The sequence below is a fragment of the Ranitomeya variabilis genome, chromosome 5 (assembly GCF_051348905.1).
Source record: "Ranitomeya variabilis isolate aRanVar5 chromosome 5, aRanVar5.hap1, whole genome shotgun sequence".
In the NCBI taxonomy this organism is placed as follows: Eukaryota; Metazoa; Chordata; class Amphibia; order Anura; family Dendrobatidae; genus Ranitomeya; species Ranitomeya variabilis.
This window is the reverse complement of record NC_135236.1, coordinates 246,748,923-246,767,401: the sequence shown is the minus strand read 5'-3', so window position 1 is coordinate 246,767,401 and position 18,479 is coordinate 246,748,923. Positions and strand designations below refer to the sequence as shown.

General features: G+C 46.4%; 1 protein-coding gene across 1 annotated transcript in view; it reads left to right on the top strand.

Moving 5' to 3' along the window:
• The window catches only part of LOC143775622 (long-chain fatty acid transport protein 2-like), a 370,792-nt gene that overhangs the window by 159,505 nt on the left and 192,808 nt on the right, over nt 1-18,479 (top strand). Inside the window, exon 4 of the mRNA XM_077263969.1 lies at nt 393-551. Coding sequence (XP_077120084.1) covers nt 393-551 — 159 coding nt within the window. The remainder of the gene's footprint in view (nt 1-392; nt 552-18,479) is intronic.

The following is an 18,479-nucleotide window of genomic DNA, read 5'->3' as shown; positions in this document are numbered from 1 at the left end:
TATCTGTCTTTTTCTGAGCCCCTCTCTGCTGAATTATGACCACAGACCACATGAAAGTTGGTCTGTATAGGCTGAACTGGATGGACAAATGTCTTTTTTCGGCCTTACTAAATATGTTACTATGTTACTATGTAAAGTTGAGCTGACTGATGTGATACATTGGTATTGGTATAATTGGTATTTCTGTCACTACATTATTCTCCCTTCTGCATAACCTTGGTGGCAGATTCCCTTTACGAAAGTCAAATACAACACATAGTTTAAGTACATTGACAGCAAACAGCACTTGACTTACGGTATATTATAAGAAGATTCCAACTAATCTTATCACAAATTACATATTTAATTTCCATACAATAGCAAAAATGTCTAATACTGTTAATTTTTTTAAGGGCTTCCAAAAGCTGCAATGATAAACCAGAAGCATGTTTTCAGATGTGGCCTAATATCCATGCTATGTGGACTTACAAGTGAGGATGTAGTCTACCTTACATTGCCGCTATACCATATCGCAGGACTGCTCGTTGGACTCAGAGGATGCATTCAAACAGGTATGCATATTGATTTCACATGATAGTTTTTATGTACTGCACTGAAGAGTATGGATTATACAAGGAACAATCTGATTATGGTGAAATAATGACTATAAATTAGCAATGTCATTTCAAAAGGGTTTTTATTAGTGATGAGCAAACGTGCTCGCCACTACTCGTTACTCACCCGAGTATCGCTATGCTCGGTAAACTCGGCGAGCAGCGAGCATTTCTGGTATTCGGAGGTAACTGCAGTCTCCATCCAGCAGTTTTGGCGGACTTTAGAGACCCAATGACAGTGCAATGATTGTCTGCCAGGCCATGAAACACCGCACCCATCTTTGTTGTGGTCGTGCAGTGATTGGCTGGGCCACACAGCACCATCCCAAGTATAAGAGACCTGCGCACCTTGAAAAAGAGCAGCGAAACGCGCGTCGGTAGCGGCGACACACGGGTCCGTCACCACACTACCTTATGGGTAAGCATTCCTGATAGGCACTGCTATATACTACAATGTCGCTACTAAGCAATGTATATGCATTTGGTTAATGTATCCTACAGTGGGGTATATTGTGGATGCTTCCTATAGTAACTATGAGCACTAGGCACTTTATGAGTTCATGACATTTTGCTGGTATACCCGAGGTTGATCTGATCCCTCCCCATGTACATGTTTGTCATGTTGTTTGACTATTTAGTAAATTTATATACATTTTTACGATTTTTGGACTGAGTACTCCTTTCTCTTTGGGTATTATTTGTCAAGCATACGTAGCATAGTTGTGTGTCCTACCCTTGTGCCCCTTTTTTATTTTTTTTTTGGTGTTTTAAATTCTCCATCTTTTAAATTCATATATGTGCGTGCTCCAAGTTTGGTCATTGGAGGCCGGTGTACTTATTTTTTGGCTGTCTGATACTCAAATTATATAAAGCACTATTTTGCATTAAAAAAATTGAAAGGCCACAGATTTGCCAGTGTGGTATTTCCATTACAGCCATCATATACAGTACAGACCAAAAGTTTGGACACACCTTCTCATTTAAAGATTTTTCTGTATTTTCATGACTGTGAAAATTGTACATTCACACTGAAGGCATCAAAAATATTAATTAACACATGTGGAATTATATACTTAACAAAAAAGTGTGAAACAACTGAAATTATCTCTTATATTCTATATTCTTCAAAGTAGCCTCCTTTTGCTTTGATGACTGCTTTGCACACTCTTGGCATTCTCTTGATGAGCTTCAAGAGGTAGTCACCGGGAATGGTTTTCAATTCACAGGTGTGACCTGACAGGTTTAATAAGTGGGATTTCTTGCCTTATAAATGGGGTTGGGACCATCAGTTGTGTTGTGCAGAAGTCTGGTGGATACACAGCTGATAGTCCTACTGAATAGACTGTTATAATTTGTATTATGGCTAGAAAAAGCAGCTAAGTAAAGAAAAAAAAGTGGTCATCATTACTTTAAGTGAAGGTCAGTCAGTCCGAAAAATTGGGAAAACTTTGAAAGTGTCCCCAAGTGCAGTGGCAAAAACCATCAAGCGCTACAAAGAAACTGACTCACGTGAGGACCGCCCCAGGAAAGGAAGACCAAGAGTAACCTCTGCTTCTGAGGATAAGTTTATCCGAGTCACCAGCCTCAGAAATCACAGGTTAACAGCAGCTCAGATTAGAGACCAGGTCAATGCCACACAGAGTTCTAGCAGCAGACACATCTCTACAACAACTGTTAAGAGGAGACTTTGTGCAGCAGGCCTTCATGGTAAAATAGCTGCTAGGAAACCACTGCTAAGGGAAGGCAACAAGCACAAGAGACTTGTTTGGGTTAAAGAACACAAGGAATGGACATTAGACCAGTGGAAATCTGTGCTTTGGTCTGATGAGTCCAAATTTGAGATCTTTGGTTCCAACCACAGTGTCTTTGTGCGACGCAGAAAAGGTGAACGGATGGACTCTACATGCCTGGTTCCCACTGTGAAGCATGGAGGAGGAGGTGTGATGGTGTGGGGGTGCTTTGCTGGTGACACTGTTGAGGATTTATTCAAAATTGAAGGCATACTGAACCAGCATGGCTACCACAGCATCTTGCAGCGGCATGCTATTCCATCCGGTTTGTGTTTAGTTGGACCCTCATTTATTTTTCAGCAGGACAATGACCCTAAACACACCTCCAGGCTGTGTAAGGGCTATTTGACCAAGAAAGAGAGTGATGGGGTGCTACACCAGATGATCTGGCCTCTACAGTCACCAGACCTGAACCCAATCAAGATGGTTTGGGTGAGTTGGACAGCAGAGTGAAGGCAAAAGGGCCAACAAGTACTAAGCATCTCTGGGAACTCCTTCAAGATTGTTGGAAGACCATTCCCGGTGACTACCTCTTGAAGCTCATCAAAAAAATGCCAAGAGTGTGCAAAGCAGTCATCAAAGCAAAAGGTGGCTACTTTGAAGAACCTAGAATATAAGGCATAATTTCAGCTGTTTCACACTTTTTTGTTAAGTATTTAATTCCACATGTGTAAATTCAAATTTTTGATGCCTTCAGTGTGAATGTACAATTTTCATAGTCATGAAAATACAGAAAAATCTTTAAATGAGAAGGTGTGTCCAAACGTTTGGTCTCTGCTGTATCTCTGTGCTCCAAGTTTGGGCATTGGAGGCTGGTGTACTTATTTTTTGGCTGTGTGACACTCAAATTCTATACTGCTCTATTTTGCATAAAAAACCTCAAAGGCCAAAGATTTGCCAGTGTGGTATTTCTGTTACAGCGTCATATATCTCTGTGCTCCAAGTTTGGGCATTGGAGGACGGTGTACATATTTTTGGCTGTGTGATACTCAAATTCTATACAGCAATATTTAGCATAAAAAATTGAAAAGCCACAGATTTGTCAGTGTGGTATTTCCGTTACAGCCGTCATATATCTCTGTGCTCCAAGTTTGGGCATTGGAGGCCGGTGTACTTATTTTTTTGGCTGTGTGATACTCAAATTCTATACGGCGCTATTTAGCATAAAAAAATGAAAGGTCACAGATTTGCCAGTGTGGTATTTCTGTTACAGCCATCATATATCTCTGTCCTCCAAGTTTGGGTATTGGAGGCCGGTGTACTTATTTTTTGGCTGTGTGATACTCAAATTTTATACAGCGCTATGTAGCATAAAAAAAATTGAATGGCCACAGATTTGCCAGTGTGGTATTTCTGTTGCAGCCGTCATTTATCTGTTCTCCAAGTTTGGGCATTGGGGGCTGGTGTACTTATTTTCTGGCTATGTGATATTCAAATTCAATACAGCGCTATTTCGCATCAAAATAAATTGAAAGGCTACAGATTTGCCAGTGTGGTATTTCTGTTACAATTCAGAAAAAGGAGGAGGGGGGAAGAGGAAGGGTTGAAGCTTGACACGCCGAGACATGCATCTAAGAACCGTTGCAAATAAATGTAACTGATGGGTGCCGTACCTGCCGGTGATTAACAGCTGCTGTAGACGAAGGGAGAAATGGGGATTTCCAGCACATCCATCCAGTTTGAGTAAAATAATCAAAATTTATTTAGAACATTTTAAAAAACAACATTAAAAAGAAAGAGAGAGGAACTCTCTTTGCCTGACGCGTTTCTGGCGCACCACGGCGCCCTTAGTCATAGGAACTAATATGACATGAATACACAGGTTTATATATGACAAGGAACCAATCACAGACATAGCAATTAAATTTCATTGGAAAAAGCTGCAGCTAAATTCACATAACAAAACTTTACCTTATTTATCAAATGTCTTAGAAATACACTAACATCTGTTCTAAATTACCAAAAAATTCATTAGTTGTTCAATATATGTAAAAAAAAAAAAAAAAAAAAAAAAAATATTTTTGTAATTCATACCATGTGGATATTTGGTGTCTAAAGTTAGAATCCAAAAGGCTTCCCGCAGAGCTAATCGCTTCCTCCAATCTCTACCTCTAGGTGACTGACTAACCCTTTCAATGCCAAAAAAGGAAAAATCTGACAGATCTCCCTGGTGCACAGAGATAAAACTTTACCTTATTTATCAAATGTCTTAGAAATACACTAATATCTGTTCTAAATTACCAAAAAATTCATTAGTTGTTCAATATAAGTAAAAAAGATCATTTTTGTAATTCATACCATGTGGATATTTGGTGTCTAAAGTTAGAATCCAAAAGGCTTCCCGCAGAGCTAATTGCTTCCTCCAATCTCCAAATCTAGGTGACTGACTAACCCTTTCAATGCCAAAAAAGGAAAAATCTGACAGATCTCCCTGGTGCACAGAGATAAAACTTTACCTTATTTATCAAATATCTTAGAAATACACTAATATCTATTTTAAATTACCAAAAATGTCATTAGTTGTTCAATATATGTAAAAAAGATCATTTTTGTAATTCATACCATGTGGATATTTGGTGTCTAAAGTTAGAATCCAAAAGGCTTCCCGCAGAGCCAATTGCTTCCTCCAATCTCCACCTCTAGGTGACTGACTAACCCTTTCAATGCCAAAAAAGGAAAAATCTGACAGATCTCCCTGGTGCACGGAGATAAAATGTTTTGTGGCCCCAGAATAACCTGGATTTCTATTCCTTACATTGGCTATATGTTCAGAAATTCTCTTTTTGATTTTCCTAGTGGTATAACCTATATAACAAATATTACAGGCTTTGCATTTTATACAGTATATAACATGATCAGAATCACAGTTGATAAATGATTTTATATTATAAGTAACATTGTGATTTGAAGAAAAAGAAGTTCTCTTATTGTCTGCAAATTGGCAGACATTACATCTATTGCCAGAACATTTAAAGAAACCCTTCACTGATAGCCATGATGTGGGAGTTTTTTTCGGGTGCACCATACTGGGAGATAAAATATTCCCCAGTGTGCAACCTCTTTTGGCCACTACCCTGCAACCATTTTGGAGAATTGTGCACAAAGAACTATCTTGATTGACTACAGGAAGATATTTAAGAATAATCTGTCTGATTTTGTTGTATTGACTGCTGTACGCAGTAGAAAATGTAATGTGCGCTTCAGAAGCAGCATTTACTTTTTTGTTTTCAGAATGTAACAAATTGGTACGTGGAATTTTGGAAACCTGTCTGAATGCATGTTTTATATTAGATTGTTTGTACCCTCTGTCCAGCAGTCTATCAGAAATAATGCGACTTTCTTTATGAAACTTTTCATCGCTAGAGCAGATTCTTCTCGCTCTAGTAAGTTCCCCCCTAGGAATGGCGTGAATGGTGTGGCGAGGGTGTGAGCTCGAGGACATCAGGATCGTGTTACCAGAGTTGTCTTTTCTATAGAGTGAGGTGTTAACCCTTTGTGTTGTATTACTGCCTGTAAGGAGAACATCCAAAAATGAGACTTCATCTGAAGGAATGCCACTGGTGAAGCGTTTCTGTTACAGCCTTCATATATCTCTGTGCTCCAAGTTTGGGCATTGGAGGCCGGTGTACTTATTTTTTGGCTGTGTGATACTCAAATTTTATACAGCACTATTTAGCATAAAAAAATTGAAAGGCCAGAGATTTGCCAGTGTGGTATTTCTGTTACAGCCGTCATATAGCTCTGTGCTTCAAGTTTGGGCATTGGAGGCTGGTGTACTTATTTTTTGGCTGTGTGATGCTCAAATTCTATACAGCGCTATTTTGCATAAAAAAATTCAATGGCCACAGATTTGCCAGTGTGATATTTCTGTCAGATCCCTCATATATCTCTGCTCCAAGTTTGGACATTGTAGGCCAGTTTACTTATTTTTTGGCTGTGTGATACTCAAATTCTATACAGCACTATTTTGCATAAATTAACCCCTTCGTGCCATGCGCCGTACTAGTACGGCGCTGCAGCAACTGCAATTGTGCCAGCTGCAGTACTAGTAAGGTGCACAGATCACTGCGGTCTCGCGCTGAGCGCCGCGGTGATCGGGAGTGGGTGTCAGCTGTATATGACAGCTGACACCCCGCAGCAATGCCCACGATCAGCGCTAGCACCGATCGTGGGCATTTAACCCCTCTGATGCCACTGCCAGTAGTGACAGCGGCATAGAGGGGGATCGCGCAGGGACGGGGGCTCCCTGCGCTCTCCCACCGGAGCAACGCGATGCGATCGCGTTGCTCCGGTGATCCGGAAGGAGTCCCCGGATCCAAGATGACCGCGGGACTCCTTCCGGGTCATGAAGTGACGTGGCTAGCTGGTACCTGCTCAGAGCAGGCGCCGGAAAGCCTCCTGCACTGCCTGTCAGATCACTGATCTGACACAGTGCTATGCACAGTGTCAGATCAGGGATCTGATCTAATATAGTGATGTCCCACCCTGGCACAATGGTAGAAAGTTAAAAAAAATTGAATGTATAAAAAAAAAAATAATACCCAAATAAAGGAAAAAAAATTTTTTCCCAATAAATCCATTTATTTATGTACATTTTTAAAAAAAACAATAAAAGTACACATATTTGGTATCGCCGCGTCTGTAACGACCCGCTCTATAAAACTATTCCACTAGTTAACCGCTTCAGTGAACACCGCAAAAAAATAAATAAAAAACAAGGCAAAAAACAACGCTTTATTATCATACAGGCGAACAAAAAGTGGAATAACACGCAATCAAAAAGACATAAATAAACATGGTACCGCTGAAAACGTCATCTTGTCCCGCCAAAAACAAGCCACCATACAGCGTCATCAGCAGAAAAATAAAAAGTTATAGCTCTCAGAATAAAGCGATGCAAAAACAATTATTTTTTATATAAAATAGTTTTTATTGTGTGAAAGTGCCAAAACATAAAAAAATTATATAAATGAGGTATCGCTGTAATCGTACTGACCTGAAGAATAAAGCTGCTTTATCAATTTTACCACACGTGGAATGGTATAAACGCCCCCCCTAAAAGAATTTCAGAAATTGCTGGTTTTTGTTCATTCCGCCTCCCAAAAATTGGAATAAAAAGCGATAAAAAATTGTCATGTGCCCGAAAATGGTACCAATAAAAACGTCAACTCGTCCCACAAAAAACAAGACCTCACATAATTCTGTGGTCAAAAATATGGATAAATTATAGCTCTCAAAATGTGGTGATGAAAAAACTATTTTTTGCAATAAAAAGCGTCTTTTAGTGTGTGACGGCTGCCAATCATAAAAATCCGCCAAAAAATGCTATAAAAGTATATCAAACCCCCTTCATCACCACCTTAGTTAGGGAAATATAATAAAATTTAAAAAAATGTATTTATTTCCATTTTCCCATTAGGGCTAGGGTTAGGGCTAGGGTTAGTTTTAGGGTTAGGGTTAGGGTTGGGGTTAGGGTTTCAGTTAGAATTGGGGGTTTCCACTGTTTAGGCACATCAGGGGCTCTCCAAACGCGACATGGTGTCCGATCTCAATTCCAGCCAATTCTGCGTTGAAAAACTAAAACAGTGCTCCTTCCCTTCTGAGTTCTCCCGTGCGCCCAAACAGTGGTTCCCCCCCACATATGGGGTATCAGCATTCTCAGAACAAATTGGACAACAACTTTTGGGGTCCAATTTGTCCTGTTACCTTTGGGAAAATAAAAATTTTGGGGCTAAAATATCATTTTCGTGGAAAAAAAAATATTTTTTATTTTCACGGCTATGCGTTATAAACTGTAGTGAAACACTTGTTGGTTCAAAGTTCTCACAACACATCTAGATAAATTCCTTGGGGGGTCTAGTTTCCAATAGGGGGTCACTTGTGGGGGGTTTCTACTGTTTAGGTACATCAGGGGCTCTGCAAATGTAACGTGACGCCTGCAGACTAATCCAAGTCTGCATTCCAAACGGTGCTCCTTCCCTTCCGAGCTCTCCCGTGCGCCCAAACAGTGGTTCCCCCCATATATGGGGTATCAGCGTACTCAGGACAAATTGGACAACAACTTTTGAGGTCCAATTTCTCCTGTTACCCTTGGGGAAAAAAATTGCGGGCTAAAACATCATTTTGTGGAAAGAAAAAATGATTTTTTAATTTTCAAGGAGCTACATTCTAAACTTTAGTGAAACAATTGGGGGTTAAAAGTGATCACCACACATCTAGATAAGTTCCTTAGGGGGTCTTCTTTCAAAATGGGGTCACTTTTGTGGGGTTTCCACTGTTTAGGCACATCAGGGGCTGTCCAAACGCGACATGGGTTCCGATCTCAATTCCAGCCAATTTTGCACTGAAAAGTCAAACGGCGCTCCTTCCCTTCCGAGCTCTGCCATGTGCTCAAACAGTGGTTTATCTCCATATATGAAGCATCAGTGTACTCAGGACAAATTGCACAACAACTTTTGGGGTCCAATTTGTCCTGTTACCCTTGGGAAAATAAACAATTTGGAGCGAAAAGATCATTTTTTGTGAAAAAAAATATGATTTTTTTTACGGCTCTACATTATAAACTTCTGTGAAGCACTTGGAGGTTCAAAGTGCTCACCACACATCTAGATTAGTTCCTTAGAGGATCTACTTTCCAAAATGGTGTTGCAGCGCCCCAGAGTCCTGGTCGTTGCAGTAATGTCGCTCTGCCACTAAGGGGAGTGATGTTACGTCTGATTGCACTAAAGGAGTTTCTCTGACTAGGTAACACTCACACTACACTTCACACTCCGGCCACCAGGGGGGGTGGTTCTATCTAGTAGGCCACTCCTCACACTCTGGTAAAACTGGGGGTTGGACAGGAAGACAGGGAGAAGTAACTGGGAAGAGCTAGTGAGAGGACCTGTCAGGGATGGGATCCTGGCAGACTCCTAAGAGCAGAACTAACCAGTGAACAACGGGAATACAGTAAAGAGGAATTAGGACCAGAAGGAGTCGTGCTGTTAGACCGAGGCAACATCCTTCTGAGGCGCAAACAGTCGGTGGCCGGAACGCCGAGCAAGTAAGAGACTCTAAGTACTACTGCAAACCACGGCCGGACAGCCAATTATAGGTTGGCTGTCTCACTTGACACCTAAGCAGACAACGGAGGCAGCTGTGGGAGAGGGGTGACTCTAGGGTCCCGGAAGAACTCCAGGCCTACCCCGTCATACGGGTGCGTCCTACCATATCATCTGGGGGACAGAGAGAACGAACATCAGAGACAGACAGAAACAGTTGTGAGGACTATCCCGGGAGCTCAGCAGGGAAGGACTACAACACACAGCGCTAGAAGGTAGACACTGATTCCCACCTGTAAAGGGAACTCCTGATGTGCCTTTGGACCGGCCGGTCTCTGACAGCCCTGTTGACAGCGCTCTGGACTGAGGACTCTAAAACCTTCAGTAAAGAGGTAAAGAGACTGCAACCTGGTGTCCTCGTTATTTACTGCACCGCACTACAACAACATCATCATCCCATACCTCCACCTTTATTGTGCGCCCCACGGCAGGGTCACGGACCGGGTCTAGCCACCGCGACAACCCCATCAGAGCAGAGACTCAGAGGCCCGGTACCGGGTACCCCTCGGCCCTGCGGCAGTGGGGGCGCTCCATTTTGGCGTCACGAACAGGATCTACTTAAGCCTGAAGAGTCAGGTTATGTGTGCCTTGGAACTGTGATTTATTGTGCTTAGACTGTGCTTTACTGCAAACACTGTGTGTTGCCAATTGCCGCCAAGAGTTCCCGCCACGATTCGCCATTGCCGTGCGCGGAGGGAGGAGCCTCAGCTTCATGGGCGGAACCGGCCAAAAGAAGCGCGGAACGAGAAAGCGCGGCACAGTGCCAATCCTGGAAGAGGAACTCCGACCTCCAGCAGGTTAGTGGGAGAAAGGGACAACCATGTCCGATTCGGGAGGAGAAGAGGTGGCGGTCGCAGGCGTGGACGCAGGGGCACCTCCGGTCCCCGCGGCGGGCGAAGCCGCGGCCCTAATACCACCACTGGTTGCCGCAGAACCCGCTGCCCCCCTCAGTCAGTCGGACGGTGCCGCTAACACAAAGGCCATAATGCCCTTCTCTATGCCGTACCTGTCCGGAGCGGCCTGGCTCCCACGATACTCTGGGGAGTCGCATACATTCACTGACTTTAACGAAGGGATCTGCAGCCTGCTCGAGTTCTATCCCCTGACAGAGCCGCAGAAAGTTCATATGATAACCGGCCAACTCTTTGGGGCGGCTCTGAGAGAATTGAAATCCTGGCCCGCCGAGGATAAGGGAACTGCACAGCAGATCTTTGCAAAGCTTAAAGCCACCTTCGATACTCGCACTGCTACAGAAATTAAACTAACTTTCTATGGATGCAAACAGAGACCGCAGGATAGCTTACGGGACTATGCCCTTAATCTCCAGGAGGCGATGCGGGCCATTAAGCAGAGTGACCCCGGCAGCATGCAGGATGAGGATAAACTCCTGAAGGAGCGGTTCATTGAGGGGCTCCTGTGCAGTCACCAGCGGGGCCAATTGCACTTCCTGGCCATGCAAAATCCAGACTTGACTTTTGCGCAATTCAAAGATAAAGCTATCCAGGCATTGCAGGAGTGCCAGCCCAGCCGTGCAGCACCTCCCCGGCGCCCCGCTCTCACATACCACCAGGAGGTGGCGTCGGATGCCCCAGTCGCCGCCGAGGCCGATGCCCAGAGCCTAGAGGATGACTCCCCTGCAGGACTTCGCCTCCAGATGCAGGAGCTAACCAAGAGCGTTGCTGCCCTGGCTCGGATGGTGCAGTCCCTACAGGAGGCCCCCAAGGAGAAGATCCAGTTGGCCTCCAGACCAGAGGATGCCCCTTGGATGCGACAGAGGAGGACTCCGCCGACCAGAGGCCGGAACGACGATCGCTTCCACCAGGACGGACGACCCATCTGCCGCCGCTGTTACCAGGTGGGCCACCTTGCAAGGTACTGTCCTTTAAACGAGCGACCCCTGGGGCAAAGGGCCAACCCCCAGGAGTAGGACGGTCAGGCCTGCAGCATTGGAGAACCAAGTATATTGGAGGACGACCAGTTCTCCCTGTAGTGGTTGATGGAATCCCCTTGAACGCTTTGCTGGACACCAGTTCTCAGGTGACGACTATACCTTACGTGCTTTATAAACGGTATTGGGAGGACACCGATATTACTCGTGGCCCCGATGATGATTTCACCATAATAGCCAGTAATGGTCAGCCGTTGCCACAAGTGGGGTATAAGGAGGTCACCATCAAGGTGGGGCGGGTGGAACTGAAAGCCCAAGAGATTGTGATTGTTGATATTGATCGTCGAGAATGTAATCCCATGATGACTCTTGGTACTAATGTTATAGAAAATTGTCTTGCAGAAGTTATTGTTTTGTTGTAACAGGTGGCAGAAACTGCTGGCCACAGTGAGCAACGTGCCCTGCAAAAGGAAATCAGAGCTCTGATGCAGAGACAGCAGGTAGAGCTGACTGGTGGTGAGATTGGTCGTGTCACTGTGAGTGATTCAAACCCCATCGCGATACCCCCCAGGAGTGAAATGTTAATCTGGTGTCGGGCCGCCATAGGCCTCAGGGGAAAGGACTACCAGGCCTTGGTAGAACCCGTATATTCAGACAATAGGCCTACTATTCTGACAGCCCGGGGGGTGGTCGACGTTCGCCAGGGGAGAGTGCCCGTACGTGTCCTTAACTGTGGGGAGGAAGAGGTCCACCTCACCAAGTATGCCACGCTCGCCAAATTGTTCACTGTTAATAATAGTGTGATACAGACACCTGAACCCTTGGTCCCGTCAAACGTGACGGAGGACAACGGTTCTGCAGAGCACTCGAAAGACTGGTGTCGGGAATTGCATGTGGGCACTGACTCTACCCCATCCCATCAAAAACAGGGGGCCTACAGGGTGGTACACGAGTACGAGCAAGTATTCAGCAAACACCCCTTAGATTTTGGGCAGGTGAAAGGGATCCAACATCATATCCCCACGGGAGATCACCGACCCATAAAAGAGAGATATCGCCCTGTACCCCCAGCTCATTACCAGTGTGCCAAGGACATGTTGCGGGAAATGAAGGAGGCTGGGGTAGTGAGAGACAGCTGTAGCCCCTGGGCAGCTCCGTTAGTCCTTGTCAAAAAGAAAGATGGTACAATGAGGATGTGTGTTGATTATAGACAGTTGAATCGCATTACACATAAAGACGCATACCCACTGCCCAGGTTCGAGGAGTCTCTGGCTGCCTTAAAATCTGCTAACTACTTCTCTACCTTAGCTCTCACCAGTGGGTACTGGCAGGTACCTGTGGCGGAGGCGGACAAAGAGAAGACAGCCTTCACGACCCCAATGGGTCTCTGCGAATTCAACTACATGCCCTTCGGATTGTGCAATGCTCCCGGGACGTTCCAGAGGATGATGGAGTGCTGCCTGGGACACATGAACTTTGAAACCGTGCTGCTGTATTTGGATGATGTCATTGCCTTCTCTAAGACCTACGAAGACCATCTGAAGCACCTGGCCAAGGTGTTTGAAGCCCTGTCCAACTTCGGCTTAAAGGTGAAACCGTCCAAGTGTCATCTGCTGAAACCTAAAGTGCAGTACCTGGGCCATGTGGTGAGCACTGAAGGAGTGGCCCCAGACCCCGACAAGGTCACAGTGATCAAGGACTGGCCAAAGCCCAGTGACCTCCATGAAGTCCGGCAGTTCCTCGGGCTGGTAGGCTATTACCGGAGGTTCATTAAGGACTTCACCAAGAAGGCCGCACCCTTGCAAAACCTGTTGGTGGGCCAACCAAAGAAGACCAAGGGGAGGAACACCCCCTTTGATTGGAACGAGGAGCTGGAGGAATCCTTCACCTGTTTGAAGTCGGCACTGACGGGAGAAGAGGTACTGGCTTACCCCGAATACGACCAACCGTTTGTGCTGTACACAGATGCCAGCAATGTGGGATTAGGAGCCGTGCTGTCCCAGGTTCAGAACAGCAAAGAAAGGGTGATCGCTTACGCCAGCAGGAAACTCCGTCCCACGGAAAGGAACTCTGACAACTACATTTCCTTTAAGCTGGAATTCCTTGCCATCGTCTGGGCAGTGACAGAGAGGTTCAAACACTACCTGGCCTCCGCGAAATTCACCGTCTTCACGGACAACAATCCGCTAACGCATCTGGATACTGCCAAACTCGGGGCCTTGGAACAGCGGTGGATGGCCCGGCTGTCCAACTACGATTTCACCATAAAGTACCGGGCAGGACACAAGAATGCCAATGCCGATGCCTTGTCCCGAATGCCCAATTTGCCAGAAACGGGAGAAAACCCGGAGGCACTTGAAGAGGTGGAGCTGCCTGCATTCCATCGCCCCAAAGCCACTCAGAACTCTCATCATGTGAAGAACAGGCACAAGAACCAACCGGATTCCACGCTGAATCCCCTGCCCCATCACGGATGGGCGGAAACCCAGGATGGTGACCCCGCGGTCCGTCGGGTGAAAGAGCTCTTGACGCAGGCAGGGTTGCACCCTGGCCCAGATGATCCACAGGAAACCCAACAGCTGTGGAAGGGGAGAAGCAAACTGTTTATCCATGATGGCAAGCTGTGCAGGAGGAGCATCGACCCACGTACTCATGAATTGGTGTGGCAGATAGTGGTGCCAAGGCGAGATGCGCCCATGGTTCTGGGAGCCTACCACGATGGAGCCGGACACTTCGGATGGAGGAAGCTAGAGAGGCTACTCCGAGGGAGGTTCTATTGGATTGGCATGAAGAGAGCCATTGAGAAGTGGTGTCAGGAGTGCTGTCCATGTAGCCTACGCAGGAAGGACCGTGGCAGCCAACGGGCTCCCCTGCAGCCTATCATCAACAAACGGCTGCTCGAACTGGTCGCGCTGGATCATGTGAAGTTGACACCTAGCCGGTCAGGCTATATCTACGCTCTTACCATCGTAGATCACTACTCCAGATTTTTGGTGGTTGTACCTGTCAAGGATCTAACGGCCAGAACTGCTGCCAAGGTCTTCCAGCAGTACTTTTGTAGGCCCCATGGCTACCCGGAGAAGGTACTGACCGATCAGGGACCAGCATTCGAAGCAGAAGTGCTCCAAGAGTTCTGCCAACTGTACGGGTGTAAGAAGATCAGAACCACACCGTACCATCCTCAAACCAATGGGATGTGCGAAAAGATGAACCAAGTGGTGATCGACTTATTGAAGACCTTGCCCGTAGTGGAACGGAACCTGTGGCCGACAAAGTTGCCTGACTTGGTGGATATATACAATCACATCCCAGTAAATTCCACCAACTGCACTCCAGCGTACCTGATGCGAGGAAGGTCTAGCCAGCCAGTTACCCATTGATCTGGACATGGGGGTCCTCCCCGAAGATACCTCGCCGGATGCAGATTGGGATGCAGAAAGGCAGCGAAGGTACCGCAAAGTACAGGAGTGCGTAGAAAGAAGTCTCACCCAGGCTAGGCAAAAACAAGAAAGGGACTACAACCAGCACGCTCCTGCGATTCCCCTGTCACCTGGTGAGCAAGTACTTAAGCGAAAGAGGAGACTACACAAGCTCGATGACCAATGGGAAGCGGAACCGTATACCATCCTGCCATTCGATTTCGACAACAAGAAGGTCTGTCTCATCAGCAAGGACAGAGGGGAGACCTCGACAGCGGTATCCAGGGATCATCTTAAGGTCTGCCCCGATAAGTTGAGAGAGAGGGACACGGCCCCAAGAACCTCCCCGTCGGTGGAAAAGGAGGAGATGATCCATACCGTCCTTGGTGACTTTCCCCAGTCCTGGACTCAGATAAATCAGGCCGTCGTGGTACCTGTTCTAACGTTTCAACAGCCGGACCCACCAGAAGCAATGGTGGTACCAGATCATCTGGCCCCGCAACCTCAACAAGCCCTACCTGAAGATGCCATGCCAACCGTTGAACCGGCAAATCCTCCCTCTGCTATCGGTGAATCTGCTGTACCCACTGTTGATAGCAGCAGCTCTGAGAGCCCCAACCTGCCAGTGCTACCCAGACTCACTAGAAGTGTAGCTAGAAGACAGTGCACTACACCAGAGGTAGCAAGCATAGCGGGCCCTGTTAGGCCAATAGTAACCCCTGTGCTGCGAAGGTCCACACGCAGCATTCAGAACCAAACTCCCCTCCGCTACAAAACTTGGAGGTATTAGCGAGGGCTGCTATTTAGTTGAAAATGTTTGTGTGCATATCTTTTGTTACAGGTTTTAAAATGGACAATAGAGTAATGGACGGTGAATTGCTCAAAAACTTTCAAAAGGGGGGACCCCTTTGTTTACCCGGGGTCCCCGCTGTTTCAACCACTGAACTGAGAGTCATAAACTGTGCATGACCTAACTTTTGCAACGTTCAAGAGTCCTCACATCCCATAAAGGGAAGCACTGTTATGTTTAATTGTTTATGCTATTTCAAAACTTTGTGTGTTTTCTGTTAACATGTATTGTTGTTCTTGTTTTCCCAGTCCGGGAGTACTGGATTTAACCGGGGGGGAGTGCAGCGCCCCAGAGTCCTGGTCGTTGCAGTAATGTCGCTCTGCCACTAAGGGGAGTGATGTTACGTCTGATTGCACTAAAGGAGTTTCTCTGACTAGGTAACACTCACACTACACTTCACACTCCGGCCACCAGGGGGGGTGGTTCTATCTAGTAGGCCACTCCTCACACTCTGGTAAAACTGGGGGTTGGACAGGAAGACAGGGAGAAGTAACTGGGAAGAGCTAGTGAGAGGACCTGTCAGGGATGGGATCCTGGCAGACTCCTAAGAGCAGAACTAACCAGTGAACAACGGGAATACAGTAAAGAGGAATTAGGACCAGAAGGAGTCGTGCTGTTAGACCGAGGCAACATCCTTCTGAGGCGCAAACAGTCGGTGGCCGGAACGCCGAGCAAGTAAGAGACTCTAAGTACTACTGCAAACCACGGCCGGACAGCCAATTATAGGTTGGCTGTCTCACTTAACACCTAAGCAGACAACGGAGGCAGCTGTGGGAGAGGGGTGACTCTAGGGTCCCGGAAGAACTCCAGGCCTACCCCGTCATACGGGTGCGTCCTACCATATCATCTGGGGGACGGAGAGAACGAACATCAGAGACAGACAGAAACAGTTGTGAGGACTATCCCGGGAGCACAGCAGGGAAGGACTACAACACACAGCGCTAGAAGGTAGACACTGATTCCCACCTGTAAAGGGAACTCCTGATGTGCCTTTGGACCGGCCGGTCTCTGACAGCCCTGTTGACAGCGCTCTGGACTGAGGACTCTAAAACCTTCAGTAAAGAGGTAAAGAGACTGCAACCTGGTGTCCTCGTTATTTACTGCACCGCACTACAACAACATCATCATCCCATACCTCCACCTTTATTGTGCGCCCCACGGCAGGGTCACGGACCGGGTCTAGCCACCGCGACAACCCCATCAGAGCAGAGACTCAGAGGCCCGGTACCGGGTACCCCTCGGCCCTGCGGCAGTGGGGGCGCTCCAGTGTCACTTGTGGGGGGTTTCCACTGTTTAGGCACATCAGGGGCTCTCCAAACACGACATGGTGTCCGATCTCAATTCCAGCAAATTTTGCATTGAAAAGTCAAATGGCGCTCCTTCCCTTCCGAGCTCTGCCATGTGCCCAAACAATGGTTTACCCCAACATATGGGGTATCGGTGTATTCAGGACAAATTGTACAACGACTCTTGTGGTCCAATTTTTCCTGTTACCCTTGGTAAAATAAAACAAATTGGATCTGAATCAAAATTTAGTGAAAAAAGATAAATGTTCAATTTTTTTTAAACATTCCAAAAATTCCTGTGAAGCACCTGAAGGGTTAATAAACTTTTTAAATGTGGTTTTGAGTACCTTGAGGGGTGTAGTTTTTAGAATGGTGTCACTTTTGGGCATTTTCTGTCATATAGACCCATCAAAGTCACTTCAAGTGTGAGGTGGTCCCTAAAAAAAATGGTTTTGCAAATTTTGTTGTAAAAATGAGAAATTGCTGGTCAACTTTTAACCCTTATAACTCCCTAACAAAAAATTATGCTTCCAAAATTGTGCTGATGTAAAGCAGACATGTGGGAAATGTTGTTTCTTAACTATATTATGTGATATAACTCTCTAATTTAAGGGCATAAAAACTAAAAGTTTGAAAATTGCTAAATTTTCACAATTTTTGCCAAATTTCCATTTTTTTCACAAATAAATGCTAGTTATGTTGAAGAAGTTTTACCACTATCATAAAGTACAATATGTCACGAGAAAAAAGTCTCAGAATCACCAAGATCCGTTGAAGCGTTTCAGAGTTATGACCTCATAAAGTGACAGTGGTCAGAAGTGTAAAAATTAACCCTGTCACTTGAAAACAGGTGAAAACAGGCTTCGGGATGAAGGGGTTAACTTTAAAAAAATAAATAAATTGAGTACAGTTTGTTAGGTCAGGCTGAGGCCTGCCTGGTGTTTGGGTTTGAAAAATCGTAGATTTGCAGGCATACAGATCACTAGTGTTGAACATTCCGATACTGCAAGTATCGGGTATCGGCCGATATTCGCTGTATCAAAATTACAATACCGAGTTCCGATACTTTTGCGATATCGGATACCGGAATCGGAAGTTCCCATAGTGCAATGATGCACTATAATGGAGTGTGGGCGGAGACTGCGTGTGTGTGTGTGCGAGCGGGGACTGTGCGTGACCGTGGGGGTCTGTGCAGGCCTGCCGGGGGTCTGTACGGGCCTCTTGGGGGTCTGTGCATGCCTGCCGGGGGTCTGTGCGGTCTGCCGTGGGTCTGTGCGGGCTCTCAGGGGTCTGTGCATGCCTGCCGGGGCTCTGTGCGGGCTGCCGGAGGTCTGTGCGGGCTGACGGGCTCTGTGCATGCCTGCCGGGGCTATGTGCGGCTGCCGGGGGTCTGTGCGGGCTGCCTGGGGTCTGTGCGGACTGCTTGGGGTCTGTGCGGGCTCCTGGGGCTCTGTGTGTGCCTGCTGTGGCTCTGTGTGGGCTGCCAGGGGTCTGTGCGGGCTGCCGGGGGTCTGTGCAGGCCTGCCTGCAGTCTGTGCGGGCCTGTCGGGGGT